At 57.5% G+C, this 20,501-nt stretch overlaps 1 protein-coding gene across 1 annotated transcript; it reads left to right on the forward strand.

The window, feature by feature from the left end:
* The first annotated feature begins 5,443 nt into the window (after positions 1-5,443).
* On the forward strand, positions 5,444-20,264 carry ADAR (adenosine deaminase RNA specific). The gene is made up of 15 exons (XM_065042976.1): positions 5,444-5,711; positions 8,832-10,220; positions 11,687-11,873; positions 11,953-12,101; positions 12,440-12,581; positions 12,703-12,920; positions 13,455-13,611; positions 14,027-14,198; positions 14,694-14,787; positions 16,024-16,152; positions 16,224-16,357; positions 17,189-17,371; positions 19,178-19,290; positions 19,559-19,686; positions 19,833-20,264. Exons 2-15 carry the CDS (start codon positions 8,902-8,904, stop codon positions 20,071-20,073), a joined length of 3,366 nt encoding a protein of 1,121 aa, XP_064899048.1. The 5' UTR covers positions 5,444-5,711; positions 8,832-8,901; the 3' UTR covers positions 20,074-20,264.
* The last annotated feature ends 237 nt before the right edge of the window (positions 20,265-20,501 follow it).

The raw sequence follows: 20,501 nt of genomic DNA on the forward strand, positions 1-20,501 counted from the left end.
ATCCTAAAAATACCTCCAGCGGTCCAGGGGATTCTTTGAGAGGTGATTAAAACCCTCGAGCTTAATTTCCAGTTTGAGTGGCTTAGCGCGGCAGAGCTGGGTTCCCAACACTGCCCACGGAGACCAGGCCAAATGGGTTTAATCTCTGCATGCCGGGCGAAATCTGGTTTTATTAATGGCTCGGGGTTAACGCTGCTCCAAGGAGAAAGGGGATCGTGTCCGTACCGCGGGTCTCCACCTTTCTGTGGGTGTTTGCCCTTTGTTTTTGCAGCCCGAGGAGGGAGGACGCTGCGGGTGGCCCCGTCGCTTTCCCCGCTGCCGTGTGGAGGGAAAAAAGGGGTGAAAAAACCAAAATAACCTATTGTTTTGCTCAATAGCTCCTTAAAGACAGAGGGGTTTTTATACTTGCACAAGGGAGGGGAAAACCGCAAGCAAATGGCTCCGCAGGGCAGGGGGTTGAGTGGGCACCTGCGGCTCTTTCCATCTCAGGTGGGTTTTGGCGTTGTTTTCTTTCCAAGGTAAAATAGAGGCTGCGCATTCATCGCCACAGCCGTGGGTTTCCAGGCACCGCCGGGGTTGTTCGTTATTGTTAATTATCCGTGTGGGGGTGTGAGGTGTCCAGATCGCACCTTTGGAGGGGTCTGGGTGATGTCTTGGCACCGCGAAAACCAGCTCCCGACCCTTCCCGGAGGCCGTGACGGTGGCACTTTTGCACTGTCACCGTGCCCAGTGGTCACATACAGGGCTGCGGTTGTACACGAAGGTTTCCAGGGTGTATTTTAGCTCCTGAGCTTCCTTTTCAGGCTTCGGAGGCGCCGGCGATTCCCACAGAGGATGCGTCTGCGTGGAGACACGGGGTTCGTGTTTAACAGCGTTGTGTCCCTTTGCAGGGATATGGGGTGGAAGACGCTGTTCCTGCTCCCCAGGGGCTGCCGGCACGGTGAGGAGGGGTTCTCAGCAGGGACCGGCTGTAAAACGCGACGGTAAATGACGCTTTCCTACCTAAGTGGGTATTTCTGGGTTTCCTGCTGGGATGCAGCTGCGGTGCCGGAGCAACAGCGAGCGGCACGGGCCAAGGAATTAAAACCATAAAGGGGCGTTTTTCAGAAGCACTGGAGATGAAATATCAGAATGTGACTGTGAATATCAGCACTGGTGTGGCCAGCAGGATCAGAGCAGTGACCATCCCTGTGCACGGGGGAGAACAAACCGCGAGTCCTCGGGCAGTTTTGGGCCATCACCTCAGGGCTCAATAGGGCGGCACCAGAATCTCTTCAGGGCTCAAAATGGCAGCACCAGAATCACCTCAGCACACAAAATGGCGCCAGGATCACCTCAGGGCTCAAAAGGGCGGCACCAGGATCACCTCAGGGCTCAACATGGCACCAGAATCACCTCAGGGCTCAACATGGCGCCAGAATCTCCTCAGCACACAAAATGGCGCCAGAATCTCCTCAGGGCTCAACATGGCGCCAGAATCACCTCAGGGCTCAAAGTGGCGGCACCAGAATCACCTCAGCACATAAAATGGCGGCACCAGGGGCCATTAGTGGCAGCGTTGGGTTGACGGTTGGACTCGATCTTGAGGGGTTTTCCCAACCAAAATGATTCTACGTGGCCAGGTGCTGCAAGGGATGATTTTTGAGGCTCTCAGCAAAGTCACCACCGAACCCAACACAGTCCCTGGTTCCAAACCCCCGTGAGGGCTTGAACAGCCTTTCAAGAGTCAGGAGGCAAAAAGTGGAGATATAAACTTCGCCACAAATGAAGCTGAGCTCTTTTCCACTTCAGAGATACCCGTTTTGGGGTGAAAATGGGCGAGCCAAGGGAGGCCAAGCACAGAACCCCCCGGGGAGTCTTGGTGATGGGCACCAAAATGGATGATTCTCCTTTTCCTGCTCTCGCTGATTGGAGTAAAGTCGTAGGAGGTGGCGATGGCCCCGGTTACCGAAGAGCCACCATCACCCCACACCGAGAGGACGCCGCTCGCTCCGAAGACGGCACCAACCGCTTGTTAAGCGCAACAGGTTTTGTACTAATTAAAGAGGAATCAATTAGGCTGCGAGATATTCAGCCACCTGGTGCTTCTGCCTATTTTTTCCCCTCCTCCTTCTCTTTTTCCTTAATGCCGCTGCCTCCGGGGAAGACATGAAAGAAGCCAGCAACGTTCCAGTTTCTTGCTTTCTTTTAGATTAAAAATATAATAATAATAAAAAGTGCTGGTGGTGGGGAGATGTGCGCAAGGCCGAGCAATTAAAGTGCTGTTTGTGTCCTCCCGTGCCATCCATCACCCTCCTGTCTCCCTATCCGTGCGTGGTTTGTGCTGCCTGGCAAATAAAATGATAACCCACAGCGAATAAAGGGGAAAATAAAGCGAAGGAGGTGTAATAAGATCCCGTGGGAGGTATAGAGGAGTCCTACGTGCGCAGAAGCCCCTTGGAGACCGGGCGGCGATGGTTCATTTGAGCCTCTCGGTGCTCAAAAGCACATAAATCAAGAGGAGAGGGGAACAGCGGCCGCTCGCCCCGGGGTTCGCAAGTGCTGACGTTGGGGAAAATGTGGGGGTTCAACAGGGAACCCTGCGGCGATGGGGTAAAATCAGACACGGCGTGGCGGGGAGAGCTCTGCCCAGGCGCTTTTCACCCTCGGGCTGCTGCTTTTCTCACCGCGAAATCCTCTTGGTTTGGCTGAGCGCGGGATAAAGCCCTCTGGCAGATGAATCAGATTTAATATTAAATATGAAAGGGAACAGCAAAGGGCAAAAAGGGGAGCCCGGGCTTGGACGGCGATGTAAAGGGCACGGCGGAGAGTATTAATGCCGTATTGAGTGACACAGAAGCTCCTTGAGTTCTGGCATTAGGGAGGATTAATTAATTTAACTGATTCACTCTCCAGGAACCGGAGCAGCGACACCCCCGTCGGCTCCAGGTCTGTCCGGGGTCCCCGTCTGCCACCCCACGGCGGCGCTTTGGCCACCACCCAAGAGCCGACAGCTCCATAGGGGACAAGCACGGAGGAGAAACGCCGGTGGCTCAACCCCATGGCAACGGCAGCACCGCGGGGATCCCACGGACTTGCCGTGATGGCTGTAAAACCGCGACGGAGCCCGTCGTGCAGCCGGGAGCTGCAGGAGGACGTTGCGCTCACGCGGCTGCCTCCTCCTGCTCGTTTTCAATGATCTTTTTAATTCTCGCCACTGCGCCGCAGCTGCCGCGGGAGTCACCGCGCCGGCTCCTTGGCAGCTGTGCCGGCACCACCTGCCTCATCCCGGCTGGGAGCCAAGCGCCGGGGCGGTTGGGTGACGCACCGGCACCCCAGAGGTGCCAGGAGAGGTGGCAGAGACCCATGAGCAACAGCCGTTGCCGCCGTATCAAACCTTTGGCAGCCCGCATTAAAAACCCTCACGCAATTCCCCGGTGAGCTCTGCCGCTTCCTCCGCCAGGAACCCATCGGGAGGGGGCAAAATGGGTGAAAAGAAGTCATTTTCTGGCAAGCGGCGCTTTGTTGTGGCACCCAGAGCCAAGCCGCGGGCTGGGGACGCGGCGGCGTCTCCCGCGCATTACCTGCGCCCTATGATAAGCATTTATTGCAAGGAAATAAAGTACTTTTTCCCCGCCGAGGGGTACTGATGGATATTCGCCGCGCTGGGTTTATGTGGAGGAAAAGCAACGTCGGGGAGGACGTGGGAACCGTCCCGGCGCAATTCCTCGCTCCGCAGACGAGCCCGGAGCTTCGGCGCGACGGCCAAAACCTCACGGCGGCTTTTTTGTCGGCGGTGGGAAAGCGGCGCTGGCCCCCGGGGCCGCGGCGAGCAGGCACCGGCACGGCTCGTAATAACGTTAATAACACCCCAGCGCTCCCAGGGCTGCTGCAATTAAAGCAATAAAACGCAGCCGGTTGGTGTGGGAGAGCAACAAAATGTCTCCTTTTGCAATGGGGCTTTTATTCCTCTGGCAGGAAGCGGCTGCCTGGGCGAGCGCGGAAGGGATATTTCAGAGCGTCTAACGAAGCGGTTTTCAAATGAAACTCTGCGGAACAATGGCCGAGGGCTGGCGTTCGAACACAAAGTCGGGCGGGGGAGCTGTGCGACAATTTATTTCCTCTCGTTTCATTTCATAAGATGAGGCTTGTTGGCGGGGGGAAGCCAAACAAAGCCAGACACCTGAGGCAGCTCGGGCTGGAGGTTTAGCAGATGCTGCCATCGCGCGGGGAGGCCTTTGCGGAGCCCCGGGGGGGTTTTGGGGTGTCCCCGGGGGTGCAGAAGGAGCCCCCACACCCCAGGATGCCGGTAGCGGGCAATTAAAGGATCCCGCGCCAAAACCCGCGGGGATAACGCCGGTAGCGGCGCCTAAACCCGGCTCTCAGGTGGCAGCTCCTTATAACGGCACAAACAGACCCAGTTTTACACGGCCGCGATGCCGAGAGAGGGCTCCGGAGCTTCGTTAATGGTTCCTATGGCAACAGGTTGGGAGTCTGCCCGGTTTTCCATAAAGAAGGAGGACGGAGGATGGATTTGTATTGATTTGTCGCACCGAGGGTGTTGCGATGCGAGAGGATTTATCGCCCCGTAGCACCGGCTATAGGTGATTCCGCAGGCGGCGTTGTGACCTTCCCGCTCTGCCGTGGCGGTAGCCGCGGTGAATCACGCTCGCCGAGGCCGGGTTGAAGGTTTAGAGCAATTAAAAAAATTAAAGAAAAATAGATGGAGGAGTTGGTTGTTGTGTTCTGCCGGTGGTTTTCGAACTGGCGCGATTTGGAGGGTGTTTTGCCCCCGGGGAAAGGGATGACCCGTGTGGAGCAGCGGGAATGTGACCGGAGGGGAAGTTCTGGAGTTAAAAAATGTGTTAAAATGGGAGAAAGGGGGTCGTATGGGAAATGGGGAGCCTGTGGAGGGAGGGGGCGCCCCACAGGGGAGAGGAGGGCACCAAAATCACCTCAAAACACAACATGGCGGCCCCAGGGGCACCTGAATCACCTCAGGGCTCAACATGGCGCCAAAATCACCTCAGGGCTCAACATGGCGGCCCCGGGATCACCTCATGACAAGAAAGAGCTTGAGGGGCTGGAGTGAGGTCAGAGAAGGGAACGGAGCTGGGGAAGGAGGTTGAGGTTGGAAATTTGGGGTGATTTCTCCCCAAAGGGCTGTGGGTGTTGGAACAGGCTGCCCAGGGCAGTGCTGGAGTCGCCATCCTGGAGGGGTTAAAACACACAGATGAGGTTCTCAGGGACACATGTGGGTTAACGGTTGGACTCCATGATCTCGAAGGGCTTTTCCACCCAAAATGATGCTACATCCCCACACCCTCAACTCCCCCGGGATCCCCCGGGGCAGCGCACGGCGCATGCGCGGGAAATGGCACTGGGGTGGGGGGTGTACGCGCAGTCGCGCACATGCGCGCCGCAGCTCCCAGCAACCGCTCCCGTCGGCGGCGGGCAGCGCCCTGGGCTACACCGGCAGTGGCTGCTGCCTCCCAACCGGGGGAAGGGGAGGGTTGGGCGGCCTCTGCGAACCCAGCGAGCTGGGTTCGGGTGAGCCGGGCCCACGCTTGGCCCAGCCGCGGCGACACAGCCACGCGTTGCCCTGCCTAAGCATGGCCGCCGCGCGTTGCCCTGAAGGAAGATGGCCGCCGCGCGGCTCGTGTGAGCTGTGCGCAGGCGGGAACGGCATTGCGTCATCACTGTGCGCCGGCCGCGGCGGCAGCGGCGGAGCGGTAAGGGGGCGCGGGGGGGCGGGGATGGGCCCGGTTTAGGCCTCGCTTTAGGTCTTACTTTAGGTCTCGCTTTAGGCGTCGCTTTCCCGCTCTCAGCCTGAGCCCCGCCGGGCCTTCAGTAGCCCCGCGGGTGGTCCCGGGCATCCTGGGGGAGCGGAGCCGCCTCCCCGGCCCGCGGGTGTCGTGTGGGATGGGGGTCGGGGGGCACTTAAGCCGCGATCCGGTCTCCGGGCCTGACCCTGGCCCTGTCGGGACCGGGGGGCCGGTGGGGGGCGGGTTGTGCCCTCCGGAACGTGTAGAATCAAGTTTGTTTTCCCCGGGGCCGGTGTTTCGCTGGTGTCCCGGTTACGGGGGCACTCGGTCCCCGCGGCCCCTCCCGCCCGGCGCCCTCGGGCCCCGGGAAACCCGCCCGGTCCGGCCCCTGGTCCCGCGGCCCCGCGGCCCCGCGTCCCCTCCCCGTGCGCCGCAGCGGGAACCGAAACTAAACTCGCAGCCATTTTTCCAGGCTGCTCCGTTCCCCGATTGCTTTTCCCCTTTATTTCCTCACAAAACAAGGCGATTTCTGTGTGGATGAGACGGACGCAAGAGCACTTTAACCTTTGTTAAACCTTCCTGCCCACTGGGATTTGTGTCCTCCCTTTGGCTCAAAAGTCGCTTTTCAGGCCAGTTCCTTGTGCGGGAGGTTGGTGAGACAAGTGGCGGTGCTGGCAGCTGGGTGCGCTTGGGGGCTTTTCATTAACTTATTGAATGAAACAGAGGTTTCTGTGGAACAAATGTTGTCTTCGCTGGTACATCTGCAAACCTTATGGCGTAAATTCACTTTTGAAAAAATAAAATAGGGTTAAAGAAGACACAATTTAAATTAAATTACTCCGAATGCAAGGAATGGGTCATTCCCACCTCTACCTACCACTTTTCTCGTTGTCTTAAATCACCTAGTTCATCTCTGTTACAGGGGGAGGGAAAGAACCTGAAGAAGAATTGGCTTTAAATGATTTAGAAATCACTTGGTGGAAATTTTGTATGCGCATCATTGGTAAAAATGTTCTTATATTTCCAATGTTGCGTAGATCTGAACCAGCTCTGAATTCAGGCGGCGACTGGAGAGTTAAAAACCTCTTGGGCTCTTCTGTCAAACGTCCTCTTGTTTTTCAGGCTTCAGAAATGCGCAGCAGAAGGCTCAGGCGCTGGATTTGCAGTGACTGATCTGGCACTGGGAAGTGCATTAGATCATCTGGGGTTCTGAATTTAGACAGAGCTCTAGGGACCTTCAAGTTATATGTAATCGCTCTTTAGTTACTGTCACAGCCATCCAAACTGGGGCATTGGTAGATGCTTGTATTTAAATTCTGAAAGTACTTGTTTTTAGAAACCATGTTGCTTGCAAAATCTGTTTCATAAGCGATTTCTGCTGTACTGGCTTAAATATTAGGTTGTGCCCAAAGCCATCGCCCTGTGTTGGGGTGTCCACTTGCAGATGCAGGTTTTGTGGGTTATGGGGCTGTCATTCAGGTCTCGGGGCGCGTTTGGAGGTCGGGAGGTTCATACAGGTGAGACTGGCGTTGGAAACACTGTATGAAGATCGGGGCCGTAACGAGGTCACTCACCATCAGGTATCGCTTGCACTTTATCCCCCGGTTTCACACCCAGCTGCTGCCGAACAGCTAGAATATACCCCACGCTGGGTCTTTTATACTTAAAAAACATATGAAAAGCTTCGATTTGTGTCCTGTATCCATTAGGGGGTGGCGCAGCTGTTTGTGCTACAGCTAGAATTCGGGCTAAAGCCCCCAAACCCCCTTTCACGCCGTTACCAACCGCGCATGTATCCGATTTCTCGGCGTGCGATCGCTTTACGTCCCCCGTGGGTTGATGCTTTATCTCTATGGTCACATAACACCCAGAAAGCAAAGGGCGTTTGGGCTTTTTGGAGTGTTTTTGGCCACGACCCTATTGCAGCTTTGCGCTGAGATTCTTCTGGAAGGCAGGAGGCTCTGCAGAGGGATCTGGAGAGACTGGAACAATGGGCTGATTCCAATGGGATGAAGCTCAACAAGGCCAAGTGGCGGGTGCTGCACTTTGGCCACAACAACCCCCTGAGCGCTCCAGGCTGGGCACAGAGTGGCTGGAGAGCAGTCAGACAGAAAGGGACCTGGGGGACTAATGGACAGGAAGCTCAACAGGAGCCACCAGTGTGCCCAGGTGGCCAAGAAGGCCAATGGTGTCCTGTCCTGGATCCAAACCAGCGTGGTCAGCAGGACAAAGGCAGTGATCCTTCCCCTGTGCTCTGCATTGGGGAGGCCACACCTGGAGTGTTGTGTTCAGTTCTGGGCCCCTCAGCTCAGGAAAGAGATTGAAGTGCTGGAGCGGGTCCAGAGAAGAGCAACAAGACTGGGGAAGGGACTGAACACAAGAACCATGGGGAGAGGCTGAGGGAGCTGGGCTTGTTTAGTCTGGAGAAGAGGAGGCTTAGAGCTGAGCTCAGCACTCTCTAGAACTACCTGAAGGGCAGTTCTAGCCAGGTGGGGTTTGGGCTCTTCTCCCAGGCATCAGCAATAGGACAAGGGGCCATGGGCTTCAACTCTGCCAGGGGAAATTTAGGCTGGATATTAGAAAGCAATTCTTTGCAGAGAGAGTGGTCAGGATTGGAATGGCTGCCCAGGGAGGTGCTGGACTCACCGTCCCTGGAGGTTTTTAAACTGAGATTGGACATGGCACTTAGTGCCAAGATCTAGTCAATGGACTGGAGTTGGACCAAGGGTTGGACTGGATGATCTCTGAGGGCTTTTCCAACCCAGTCCATTCTGTGATTCTGTGATTCTCTCGCTCGCCTTTCGGAAGCGTCACAAAAAGCCAAAGGGTTTAATCCCAGCGGAGGGTCGATGTGATTGAAGCTTCTCCTCGTTATTTACCCCCCTGCGGCTCCTGGCTGACTCCTCAACACACCCAGTTTGCTATTTGTGTTTCCGTTCGTAATTTAGACTCGGTAGAAAGCAGCGAAGGTTGAGGAGGTGACGATGCTCGAGATGCGTCGGTCGCGGGGACGCTCCTTAAACTACGTCTCCGAGATTGTAAAGTTGCGTAAGTAGGTTCTGAATTGTTGGTTTTTGCCCCGTTTAGGGCGGCGCGGAGCAGAGGGAGCCCCGGCGCGCCGGCTGCCCCGTTCCCCCCGGCGCCCCCGCCGTGCGCTATGAGCAGAGGCGCCGGGCGCGGCAGAGGCTCGTGGCTCACCCGCCCGCGACGGACCCGGCCCGGCGCCAACCGAGGCTTTTCGAACCGCTCCCCGACCCCGCGAGCCGCTCACCGCGAAACGTGTTTACACCAGCAGCTCCTTGCCGAGCGCGACGCCGCGCTCTGGCCGCAGGAGGAGCCGCGCGGCACGCAAGCTCCGGCGCAGCGATGGCAACCTGGCCGCGGCGCGGCGGGGTGGAATAAGTTCTCCGGCGAGCACCCGTGGGTGGGAACTTTGCCGCGTTTTTGCCATCAGGACTCGGAGAGAGACTCCGACAGCGTCAGGCTGAACTTCCAGAGGTTGTCTCTCGCTGGGCAGAACCGCGAAGAAGAAATTCTGTCCGTTTTCAGGCAGCTCAGGGAGGGGGAGACGCGGACGGTTCATGATCTTGCGCGTCGGCTCAGAACTCAAAAGAAAGAGGTCAACCGCGCTCTGTATAAACTCCTGCGGGAAGGCAAGTTGCGGAGATCCGAGGAGACGCCGCCGCTGTGGAGCATCGCGGCGAGGGAACGCAGCCCCGCTGACCGCAGAGAGGAGAGAGCAGCGAGGGGCGACGCCAGCCCCGCCATGGCCGAGACGAAGGACAAGATCTGCAGCTACTTGTTCAGCGTGGAAGAGACGACGGCGCTCAACCTCGCCAAAAACATCGGCTTTTCCAGGGCTAAGGATGTCAACGCTTTCCTCAGCGCCCTGGAGAAGCTGGGGGACGTCCACAAGCAGAACACGAACCCCCCGCGCTGGGCCCTGACGGACAGAAAACGCGAGCGGATGCAGATGAAGGTGAAGGCCAGCGCGGTAACGCAGACGCCGAATCCGCCTGAATCGGTTCCTCCGTGTCCCCAGGTGGCCGTAGCGTCGCCGGCCGCGACCACGTCGCACGATGGAAGCCTAGAGAACGGACAACGGGTTTCGGGGCAAACGGACCAGAGCGACGGCAGCGACGTGGAAGCGGCTCTGCCCGAGGACGTTAAACCCCAGTTCTCCACTTTGAGTCACTACCATAACGCCGAAAACGGCCAGTGGGCCACGGATGATATCCCGGATAACCTCAACGCCATCAACAAGCAGCCCGACGGGGTGGAATTCATTGGGAATTCCCAGTCTTCCCCCAGTTACGCCACCCAGTTTGAAACCGGCTTCCCGTCTATGCCCGTGGAAAAACTGCTGGCGTGTCAGGAGAAGAACCCGGTGAGCGGCCTCACCGAATATTCCCAGTACACGTCCCAGCATTGCGAGTTCACCATGCTGGAGCAGAGCGGGCCCTCTCACGAGCCGCGGTAAGAACCTTTCCGAGCTTTTTAGCTTAAAACCATCTGAATTATTAGCTACACCCGCTCCGTTTTGTCCTGGGGGGGCCTGCTTGTTAACGTTTGCTTCGTTTCAGAAGGATTAGCCTGGTTGATTACTTGTGGCGGCTTAAAACAAACAAAGAAATCACACAGAACTAAAACAAGGCTAAAATTGAAGCCCTGTTTTGGCAACCAAGCTGGGACTGATCTCTTCAGCTCAGTCCTATCGGATTTAATCGCTTTGCTTTCGATTTGATTCTATAAGGGGGGGGATTGGTGTGTCTAAGCTGCTGCTCAGCCTGGAAGGGGAATAAGGGGAGTGCAGAGCGAGGGGTTTGGGTGCAGGTATCTTGGGTTCGATGGGGTGAACGCGTTTGGGACGTTTCTGTGGCACAGAACGCCATGGGGGTTTGTGGATTCCTCGCTAAACCCCGGCTGTTCCTGAAAAGCACCATCTGTGCCACGCTGGGGTGTGTCAATAGATCCGCTAGATGGGAAAATCGGCCTTGTTTTGAAAGATGGGGTTTTTTTGTGAGGGGGATCTGAGGGGGTTCAGCCCCGTAACCCCCACACATGTCCCTGAGAACCTCATCTCTGTGTATCCAACCCCTCCAGGGATGGTGACTCCAGCACTGCCCTGGGCAGCCTGTTCAACACCCACAGCCCTTTGGGGAGAAATCACCCCAAATTTCCACCCCCAGCCTCCCCTGGTGCAACTTGAGGCCGTTTCCTCTCATCCTGTCGCTTGTTCCTGGGGGGCAGAGCCCGACCTCCCTCACTCCAGCACCTCAAGCTCTTTCTTGTTACGAGGTGATCCCACCACCCCTCTGGCCGCCATTTTGAGCCTTGAGGTGATCTTGGGGCCCCTCATGCCACCATTTTGTGTTTTGAGGTGATTTTGTGCCCCCAGCACCACCATTTTGGGCCATGAGGTGATCCCACCACCCCTTGGGCCACATTTTGAGCCCTGAGGTGATTTTGGCGCCACCATTTTGAGCCCTGAGGTGATTTTGGTGCCACCATGTTGAGCCCTGAGGTGGTTCTGCCGCCGCCATTTTGAGCCCTGAGGTGATTTTGGTGCCGCCATTTTGAGCCCTGAGGTGATTCTGGCGCCGCCATTTTGAGCCCTGAGGTGATTCTGGCGCCGCCATTTTGAGCCTTGAGGTGGTTCTGGCGCCGCCATGTTGCGCCCTGAGGTGATGGCCCCAAAACTGCCCCCAGGATTCAAGATTTGGCCTCCCCAGCGCCGAATAAAACTCACCTCATTCCTTCAGACCAAAACCCGCTCCTGTGCCACGAACAGCTCTGGAAACGCCATGAAACGGTGCCCAGACACAGAGCTGTCGATGGTGTTTTTCTCCTCTGGGTTCGCTCCCCCGCTGTTCCTCCTCACTGGAACCCCAAGCGTGGCCTCACCTGTTCTAATCCCACCCTTTTGCTTTTCTCTTTCCAAGATTTAAGTTCCAGGCGGTGATCGGCGGGCGCCGCTTCCCTCCCGCTGAAGCCGGGAGCAAGAAACTGGCCAAACAGGAGGCAGCGGCCAACGCCATGAAGGTTCTGATGAGCGAGGCGGAGAACGGGAGACATGGCGGCATTAAGTGCGAAGAGCCCTTTCCCTCCGACAGCTCCACAGCGGAACTGGTGAGTCTCGTTTTCTTCGCTCGCGATGCCGATCAAACGACGTTTAATCTACAAAATGGTGTTTTCCGTCTTCCCGCAGGCGGAACCGGAGGCGCCGTCCGCACCGGCTCATCTCAACCTGCCCCCCGGCAAACACCCCATCAGCGTCTTAATGGAGTACGGCCAAAAATCGGGGAGCACCGTTGAATTCGAGCTGCTCTCTCAGGAGGGGCCCCCTCACGATCCCAGGTACGTCGTTGCGTTGGCAGCTTTGGGGAAGACATGCATCTTTTATTTAATAACCTTTTCTCTTACCCTGGACGCGTCGCTGACCTGCCTGAGTGTTCTTAGCCAAAAACAAGACCCAAACTGGTGGTTTTTCTCACAGAAATATGCTGTTTTATCTCCCAGACCAGGAACAGGTTCCGGTCCTACCCGTAGTGCCCTCTGGGAATATTTCAGGCCATCCTGGTAGATCTAAATTAAAGATAAAGCAGAAGGATTGAACTTGAACTGGGAGAAGGGGATAATAAGCAGATGCAGACGCTTACCCTTAACACTTTTCATGTGCTGTAATGTCCTGTCAGGTTCAGCTACTGTGTGAAAATGGGTGACCAAATTTTCCCTGCTGTGGTAGGAAACAGCAAGAAAGGAGCAAAGCAAATGGCAGCAGAAGTTGCCTTGAAGATTCTTTCCGGAGAATCTGCACCCCGTGTCTTGCCCGAGCAGGTACAAAGAGCTTCTTTGGAACACCCGAGTGCTTCGGGTTGGGTTCCCCCGCTGCTTTGTTTCGTATTCCGCTGGATTTTACCCCAAAAAGCTCACTTTCTCCGTTCTACCTCTGCTCCAGCCCGTCGCGAAGCCCCACGGCGACCAGCCCGCGTGTGGCTCCGGACCGTGGAGCGTCCCTCCCGACGAACCCAAGGCGGCGAAAGCCAGGGGCGTCAGGGAGCTCATCAAATACCTGAACGTCAACCCCATCAGCGGGCTGCTGGAGTACGCCCGCTCCAACGGCTTCGCCGCCGAGTTCAAACTCATCGACCAGTCGGGACCCCCCCATGACCCCAAGTGAGTACCTGCCGTCCCCCCGGGAGGGGATCCTCGTGCCTCCTCGTGCCTCCTCGTGCCTCCTCGTGCCTCCTCGTGCCTCCTCGTGCCTCCTCGTGCCTCCTCCTGCCTCCTCCTGCCTCCTCCTGCCTCCTCCTGCCTCCTCCTGCCTCCTCCTGCCTCCTCCTGCCTCCTCCTGCCTCCTCCTGCCTCCTCCTGCCTCCTCCTGCCTCCTCCTGCCTCCTCCTGCCTCCTCCTGCCTCCTCCTGCCTCCTCCTGCCTCCTCCTGCCTCCTCCTGCCTCCTCCTGCCTCCTCCTGCCTCCTCCTGCCTCCTCCTGCCTCCTCCTGCCTCCTCCTGCCTCCTCCTGCCTCCTCCTGCCTCCTCCTGCCTCCTCCTGCCTCCTCCTGCCTCCTCCTGCCTCCTCCTGCCTCCTCCTGCCTCCTCCTGCCTCCTCCTGCCTCCTCCTGCCTCCTCCTGCCTCCTCCTGCCTCCTCCTGCCTCCAAAATCCATAGATTTTCTTGCTTTCCCAGCCTCACGCCGCTGTCTTCACAGGTTTGTCTACCAGGCGAAGGTCGGAGGCCGTTGGTTCCCGGCCGTAACCGCGCACAACAAGAAACAGGCCAAGCAGGAGGCGGCCGACGCGGCGCTCCGAGTCCTGATCGGGGAGACGGAGAAGATGGAGCGCATGGAAGGGACGAACGTCACCGAGGTAAATCCTCTTCCTCCAAAACCGCGGCTTCTTTCGGAGCGCGGTTTGTCCTGTGGCTCCGACGGTGGGACAGTGACTCCAGCACTGCCCTGGGCAGCCTGTTCCAACACCCACAGCCCTTTGGGGCAGAAATCCTCCCAAATTTCCAACTCAACCTCACCTGGTGCCACTTGAGGCCGTTTCCTCAGGTCGCTCAGCCGCTCCATCACATTGTGCTCCAACAATGTGACCTCAAAGCGCTGAACAGCCTGCAAAAACTTCACCCGCCCCTTCACACCATACTCCCCAAAATCTCGCCGCCTCGAGCTCCCGTTTTGCATCCCCACCTTCCTGCCTCGCTGCGCTTCACACCAGCTGCTTCTCGAGCCGTTTTGCTCCGTGTCCCGCGTTAATCCCGTTCCGTGCCCGTTTGCAGCTCCCGGTGAGCGGCAGCACCCTGCACGACCAGCTGGCCATGCTGAGCCACCAGCGCTTCAACGCCCTCACCGCTCGCATCCAGCACAGCCTGCTCGGGAGGAAGATCCTGGCCGCCATCATCATGCGCAGGGGCGACAAGGGCCTGGGAGTGGTGGTCAGCATCGGCACGGGTACGGTCGGCTCCTTCCCCTCTCCATTCCCCGGTAACCCCGGCCGGGGACTGTTTTGTGCCGCGGGCGTCTTTGGAGAGGGCACAAAACATTCCCGGGGCTCACACGGGGTCACGAGCGATCTGTTTGGAGAGAGGGGACAAAGCGAATGTGCTTGTGGCCGCATCGCTTGTAATCTTCGCATCGGAATGTGGGTTCCTCGTGTTGTAAGCACGAGATTCCCCAATTTCTCTTGACCTTCGCTCCCTCCCCAGTTAACCGGCAGCTGGAAAGCGCTTAGGAAGTGACACTGCCCTGAAACCTGTGACATTTGACATCTCTACTGTCCCTAAAGTACCGTGTGCGCTTTGTCCCTTGATTTTCCGAGCTGCTTAGGTCACGCTCAAGGTTTCTTAGCGCTGCTGCGGCTCGGGAGCCTAAAGAAGCAAAACCCCAAGCCAGACGATGCCCTCCCTCTTCCTGCGCCTTGACTTCGCTGCTTTTTACCTATTCCAGGTAACCGCTGCGTGAAAGGCGAAGAGCTGAGCTTGAAGGGGGAGACGGTGAACGACTGTCACGCCGAGATCATTTCTCGACGGGGTTTTATGAGGTGAGACGAGGGAAAAGCTGAAGAGGAGAGACCTGCTGGCCCGCTCCGTGCGCTCTGATCCTCCGCCGCCGCTGTTTACCCGCGTGGTGTTAAATAGAGGGAAGTTCTTGCCGATAAGAACGGGCCGCGCCTCAGCGGTGCCGATTTAGTACCCAGCTGGACATTTGCCAAGAGCCTTTGGGGCCGTATCTGATGGGCTCAAAATAAAGGCTCCCGTGGCAGCCGCTGGTGTCCAGGCCGAGACACCGGGGAATGTGCAGCCGGGTCCTCCGTGGCCTTTCTGGCTGTGCAAGGTCTCAGGAAAACACGCCGAATGTGTTTGCGTCGATAAGTCGTCGGTTGGAAAGAGTTTTCCCAGCTAAACCGCACGATTGTTCTTTTCTCTTTATAAACACGCGGTTTTTAAACACCAAAGGGGGGTGTGAATGTCTGAGCGGCGACGGCAGCCGCTTTGTTAAAGCGTTTTCGTGCTGCCGCGTTCTCCGCGTTCCTCAGCGCTGGAAGGTGCGGAGCGCAGGTCCCCAGCGAGCTGGGAAGCCGTCAGATCATATAATAGAATCATTTGGGTTGGAAAAGCCCCTCGAGATCGTGGAGTCCATACGTTAACCCACCCGTGTCCCTGAGAACCTCATCTTGGTGTGTTCACCCCCTCCAGGATGGCGACTCCAGCACTGCCCTGGGCAGCCTGTTCAACACCCACAGCCCTTTGGGGGGAAATCACCCCAAATTTCCACCCTCACCCTCCCCGGCGCAACCTGCGGCCGTTTCTTTTGTGCTTTTCAGCGGTCTCAGCTGTTCGTTGTCCCCGCGGTGCCTCCTGGGCGGCTCTTGCAAATCAATCCCAACGCAGGCTCTGCTCGAGGAATCTCAGCGAAGCTGCAGTTTTTCTTTAGTCCTTGACGCTATTTTGGACACCTCAGGGTTTTTTTTTTCTCCCCGTCATCGTAACGAGATCGGGGGGTTGCGCTAATAATACCGCTCGCCTCCGGCCATCGCGGGGCTCTTGGCTCTTTGCTGCTGACTGAAGGCGCTGGGTCAACAACCTTCAAACCTTCACGCAAGGAGGAAACCAACCCCCCCGTTCCAAGCTCCTTTTGGGCAGTTCAGGTCTCCCCTCAGCTCCCGTTCTCCAGCTGAACCCCCCAAACCCCCCAACCCATCATATTTATCCCCTTCATCGCTGTGAAACTCCCCACCCCGGAGCCAAGCGGCTCTTTGACGTGATGTTGTTTTCAGGTTTCTCTACAGCGAGCTGCTCAAGTACAACCCGGCCGACCCCTCCTCGACCCAACAGAGCGTTTTCGAGCCGGCCGAAGGCAACAGGCTCAGGATCAAGAGCGGCGTCACCTTCCACCTCTACATCAGGTTGGTGCGGGGGTGCCGGAGCCGCAGTCCCGCCGCGGCCGCTCCGGGCGCTGAGCCGGTTTGTTTTCCAGCACGGCGCCGTGCGGGGACGGGGCGTTGTTCGATAAGTCCTGCAGCGACCAGGCCGGCGCGGCCGGGCAGACCCAGCACCAGCCGCTCTTCGAGAACGCCAAGCAGGGCAAACTGCGCACCAAGGTGGAGAACGGTGAGTCCTTACCTCTCTCGGCCTTTCCGGAGCTTCCTCTGAGGTGGCGTTGGGGGATTTGACGCATTTAGGAACCGTTTTAGGAGCCTTTAACCTCACTTTGGTTTGGAGAGCTCAAGGGTACAACTGGTGCCACGATGGGAACGTCATAACAATTTTCAGCGCTCCAAATTGTGGCAACCAGGCTGCAATTCGGGAATGTTTGGATACCCTAAAACGTTCCTTTTCACGGCTCAATCCAGCACCGCGCGGATTCGAACCGCACGTTACTCCTCACGCCCCGTAAAGGTATTTTAGACCCTTATAGTGTCGCCGTGAACCAAATGTTGCCCTAAAGAAAAAGGGAAGAGCAACAGTGCTGGGAAATAGTTAATATTGCAACTTGTTTTCACAAGTTGTGCCGTGTTCAGATACGAAGCCTCTTGTCACCAACTGCGACCGCTTTAGAATGAACCGGTTCGTTAAAATAAGTATTGAGGCCTCATATTTGTTCTGAGACTTTGTTTTATTTTCAGGGAGTACTGTTTAATTGCGTTGAGGTTTAATTGCCTTGAGGTCCTTCTGTTGGACTGGCAAGAGCGCGCTTGACGTTTCCTGCAAAGTTTTGATGTCCCTGACCCCGTTTCATGCCAAAAACGACTTGTTGGTCATCAGCACCGCGCTGTGCGATATTAAATATTCCCCGGAGCTCGTGACAAGCCAACTCTGGCGCTCCATGCGTAGAAAACGGCTTGTTGCGCTGGGGTTCGGGTTTATTAAATCACCGGAAAAGCTGCTGGGGTTTGGATGTATTGAATCTCCTTAGAGAACTGGTTTGATTCCCTCGCGCAGGGGAAGGCACCATCCCCGTGGAGTCGAGCGACATCGTGCCCACGTGGGACGGGATCCAGCGCGGCGAGCGGCTCCGCACCATGTCCTGCAGCGACAAGATCTTGCGCTGGAACGTGCTGGGCTTGCAGGGAGCGCTGCTCTCGCACTTCGTCGAGCCGGTTTACCTCAGCTCCGTCACGCTCGGTACGGCGCCCGCGGCGCTCGTGCCGTCTCGCTCCTCAGATCTGGGCCGCGCGACGAGGCGCCTCCCTTCCCGAAATGATGGAGAAGCTCCGTCGTGGAGCTGCGGGAGTGACCGAGCGGTTTGGAAGCGAAAAAGGGAGTGTTGTGGCTTTGCTGAGTGGGTTTTTCTCCGAGGTTTTTGGTTTGTGATCTGAGAGGGTGAGACAGATTGTGTCCTGGGTGGAAAACGCTGCGGTGTGTAAAGCTGCAGCTCACGTGTCTCGGGTGTGTGTGCAGAACAGTCGCATCGCTGGGGTTGGAAAAGAGCTTTAACATCGTGGAGTCCGAGCATTAACCCACCCCGGCCCTGAGAACCTCGTCTGTGTGTTTCACCCCCCCCAGGGCTGGTGACTCCAGCACTGCCCTGGGCAGCCTGTTCAACACCCACAGCCCTTTGGGGAGAAATCACCCCCAAGATCCCATCTCCAAACTCCATTTGTGATGCTGAGGGTGGGGAGACCCTGGCCCAGGTTGCCCAGAGAGGTGGTGGATGAACCATCCCTGAGAACATCCAGAGTCAGGTTGGATGCGGCTCTGAGCAACCTGGTCTGGTTGGAGATGTCCCTGGTCTGGTGGAGATGTCCCTGGTCTGGTTGGAGATGTCCCTGGTGTGGTTGGAGATGTCCCTGGTGTGGTTGGAGATGTCCCTGGTGTGGTTGGAGATGTCCCTGGTGTGGTTGGAGATGTCCCTGGTGTGGTTGGAGATGTCCCTGGTGTGGTTGGAGATGTCCCTGGTGTGGTTGGAGATGTCCCTGGTGTGGTTGGAGATGTCCCTGGTGTGGTTGGAGATGTCCCTGGTGTGGTTGGAGATGTCCCTGGTGTGGTTGGAGATGTCCCTGGTGTGGTTGGAGATGTCCCTGGTGTGGTTGGAGATGTCCCTGGTGTGGTTGGAGATGTCCCTGGTCTGGTTGGAGATGTCCCTGGTCTGGTTGGAGATGTCCCTGGTCTGGTTGGAGATGTCCCTGGTGTGGTTGGAGATGTCCCTGGTGTGGTTGGAGATGTCCCTGGTGTGGTTGGAGATGTCCCTGGTGTGGTTGGAGATGTCCCTGGTCTGGTTGGAGATGTCCCTGGTCTGGTTGGAGATGTCCCTGGTCTGGTTGGAGATGTCCCTGGTCTGGTTGGAGATGTCCCTGGTCTGGTTGGAGATGTCCCTGGTCTGGTTGGAGATGTCCCTGGTCTGGTTGGAGATGTCCCTGGTCTGGTTGGAGATGTCCCTGGTCAGTTGGATGTCCCTGGTCTGTTGGAGATGTCCCTGGTCTGGTTGGAGATGTCCCTGGTCTGGTTGGAGATGTCCCTGGTCTGGTTGGAGATGTCCCTGGTCTGGTTGGAGATGTCCCTGGTCTGTTGGAGATGTCCCTGCCCATGACGAGATGCTCTTTGAAGGTCCCTCCCAACCCAAACCCTTCCATGATCACAGAATCACAGTTTTGGTGGGACAAGACCCTCACGATCATGGAGTCCAACCATAACCCACCGCTGGTGCTGAACATGTCCTGAGAACCTCATCTGTGTGTTCAACCCCTCCAGGATGGCGACCCCAGCACTGCCCTGGGCAGCCTGTTCAACACCCACAGCCTTTTGGGGAGAAATTACCCCAAATTTCCACCCTCACCCTCCCCTGGTGCAACTTGAGGCCGTTTCCCCGGTCCCTCAGCCGCTCCATCACACTGCCGATCCGCGCGATTCCGGAATTTGGGAGAAGCGCTGGGATTCTCCATGTTTCACCCGCTGTCCGTGTGTCCTGACGCCTCCTCTTTGTGTCCCCAGGTTACCTGTACAGCCAGGGCCATTTGACCCGCGCCATCTGCTGCCGCGTGGCGAGAGACGGCGCCGCGCTGCAGGGAAACCTCCGCGCTCCGTATCGCGTCAACCACCCCGAGGTACCGGCATTTCCGTCCCCTCCTCCGCCTCCGCCCTCACGTTTGGCGCCTCCTCTGCGCCGCCGTCCCCCGCAGGAGCTCCCCGGCTGTTTTGGTGGGGGTGACACCCACAAATCGGCCCCTTTTGCCTCATCCCGCAGCGTCCGCTTTGCGAAACAGAATCCAAGGTCCCCCCGGCGCATTCCCGCTTAGCGAGAACTTTGTGTTTGCTGCTCTTGGCGCTTTGGGGTGGAAAATCCTCCCTTAAAACGTCTTTGTTCTCCCGCAGGTGGGACGGGTGAGCGTGTACGACTCGGCGCGGCAGACGGGCAAGACCAAGGAGTCATCGGTGAATTGGTGCCTCGCCGACGGCGGCGACGTCGAGGTCCTGGACGGCACGAAAGGGAAAATCGAGGGGTAAGAAGAGCTTGTCCTCACGCTGCTTTTCTCTTCTGGCGGCTGTGAAACCGCTCCCAGAGCGCCGCGGCTTCTCGGCGTTTCGCGGCTCTTTCTTCGCTCTCCCGGCTCTCGTATCCTCCATCACTCCCATTTTCCCTCCTCAGGCCGAAACTGGAGGTTTCTCGCGTCTCCAAGAGGGAAATGTTCGCCCTGTTCCGCCAGTTATGCGCCAAAACCGAGCGGCGCGACCTGCAGCAGCTCTCGGTGTACTCGGAGGCCAAGGAAGCGGCGGCGCCGTACCGGGAAGCCAAGCGGCGCTTCTTCGGCGCGCTGGAGACCATGGGCTACGGCAGCTGGATCCGCAAACCCCGCGAGGAGGAGAACTTCTCGTTCCTCGACGCGTGACGAGCCGCCCGCGCCTTTGGGAGCCGCTTCCCCTCCTCGCACTGATCTCCCGCCCTTGCTCTTTTTAAAACATGCATGGAAATCCTTCTCTTCTTTATTTGAAGCCGGGCAGGCTCGCTCCCCGTTTACCGGGACGAATCCGGCGCAACATTCCACGTTTGATCAAAAATAGACAGATTTCTGGTTTATGACGCCGGCTCCGGGCTGTGGGTGTTAATTCCTGCGCTCCCCGCTCCCCCTGGGCCGCGGGGGGAGGTTTAGGGGTGACAAACGGAACATTGAATGTGGGGAAGAGCAGCCCCGCGTTTCTCTGCCCGCCCCGAGCGCCGGGATTAATTAATTTAATTAATTTCCAACCTCGCGTGCGTCGCTGCGCTCCGCGGCGCTGAGGATTAACGGTATTTATAGCAAACTCCGGTTCTCCCCGA

Source organism: Columba livia, chromosome 28 (assembly GCF_036013475.1).
Source record: "Columba livia isolate bColLiv1 breed racing homer chromosome 28, bColLiv1.pat.W.v2, whole genome shotgun sequence".
Classification (NCBI taxonomy): Eukaryota; Metazoa; Chordata; class Aves; order Columbiformes; family Columbidae; genus Columba; species Columba livia.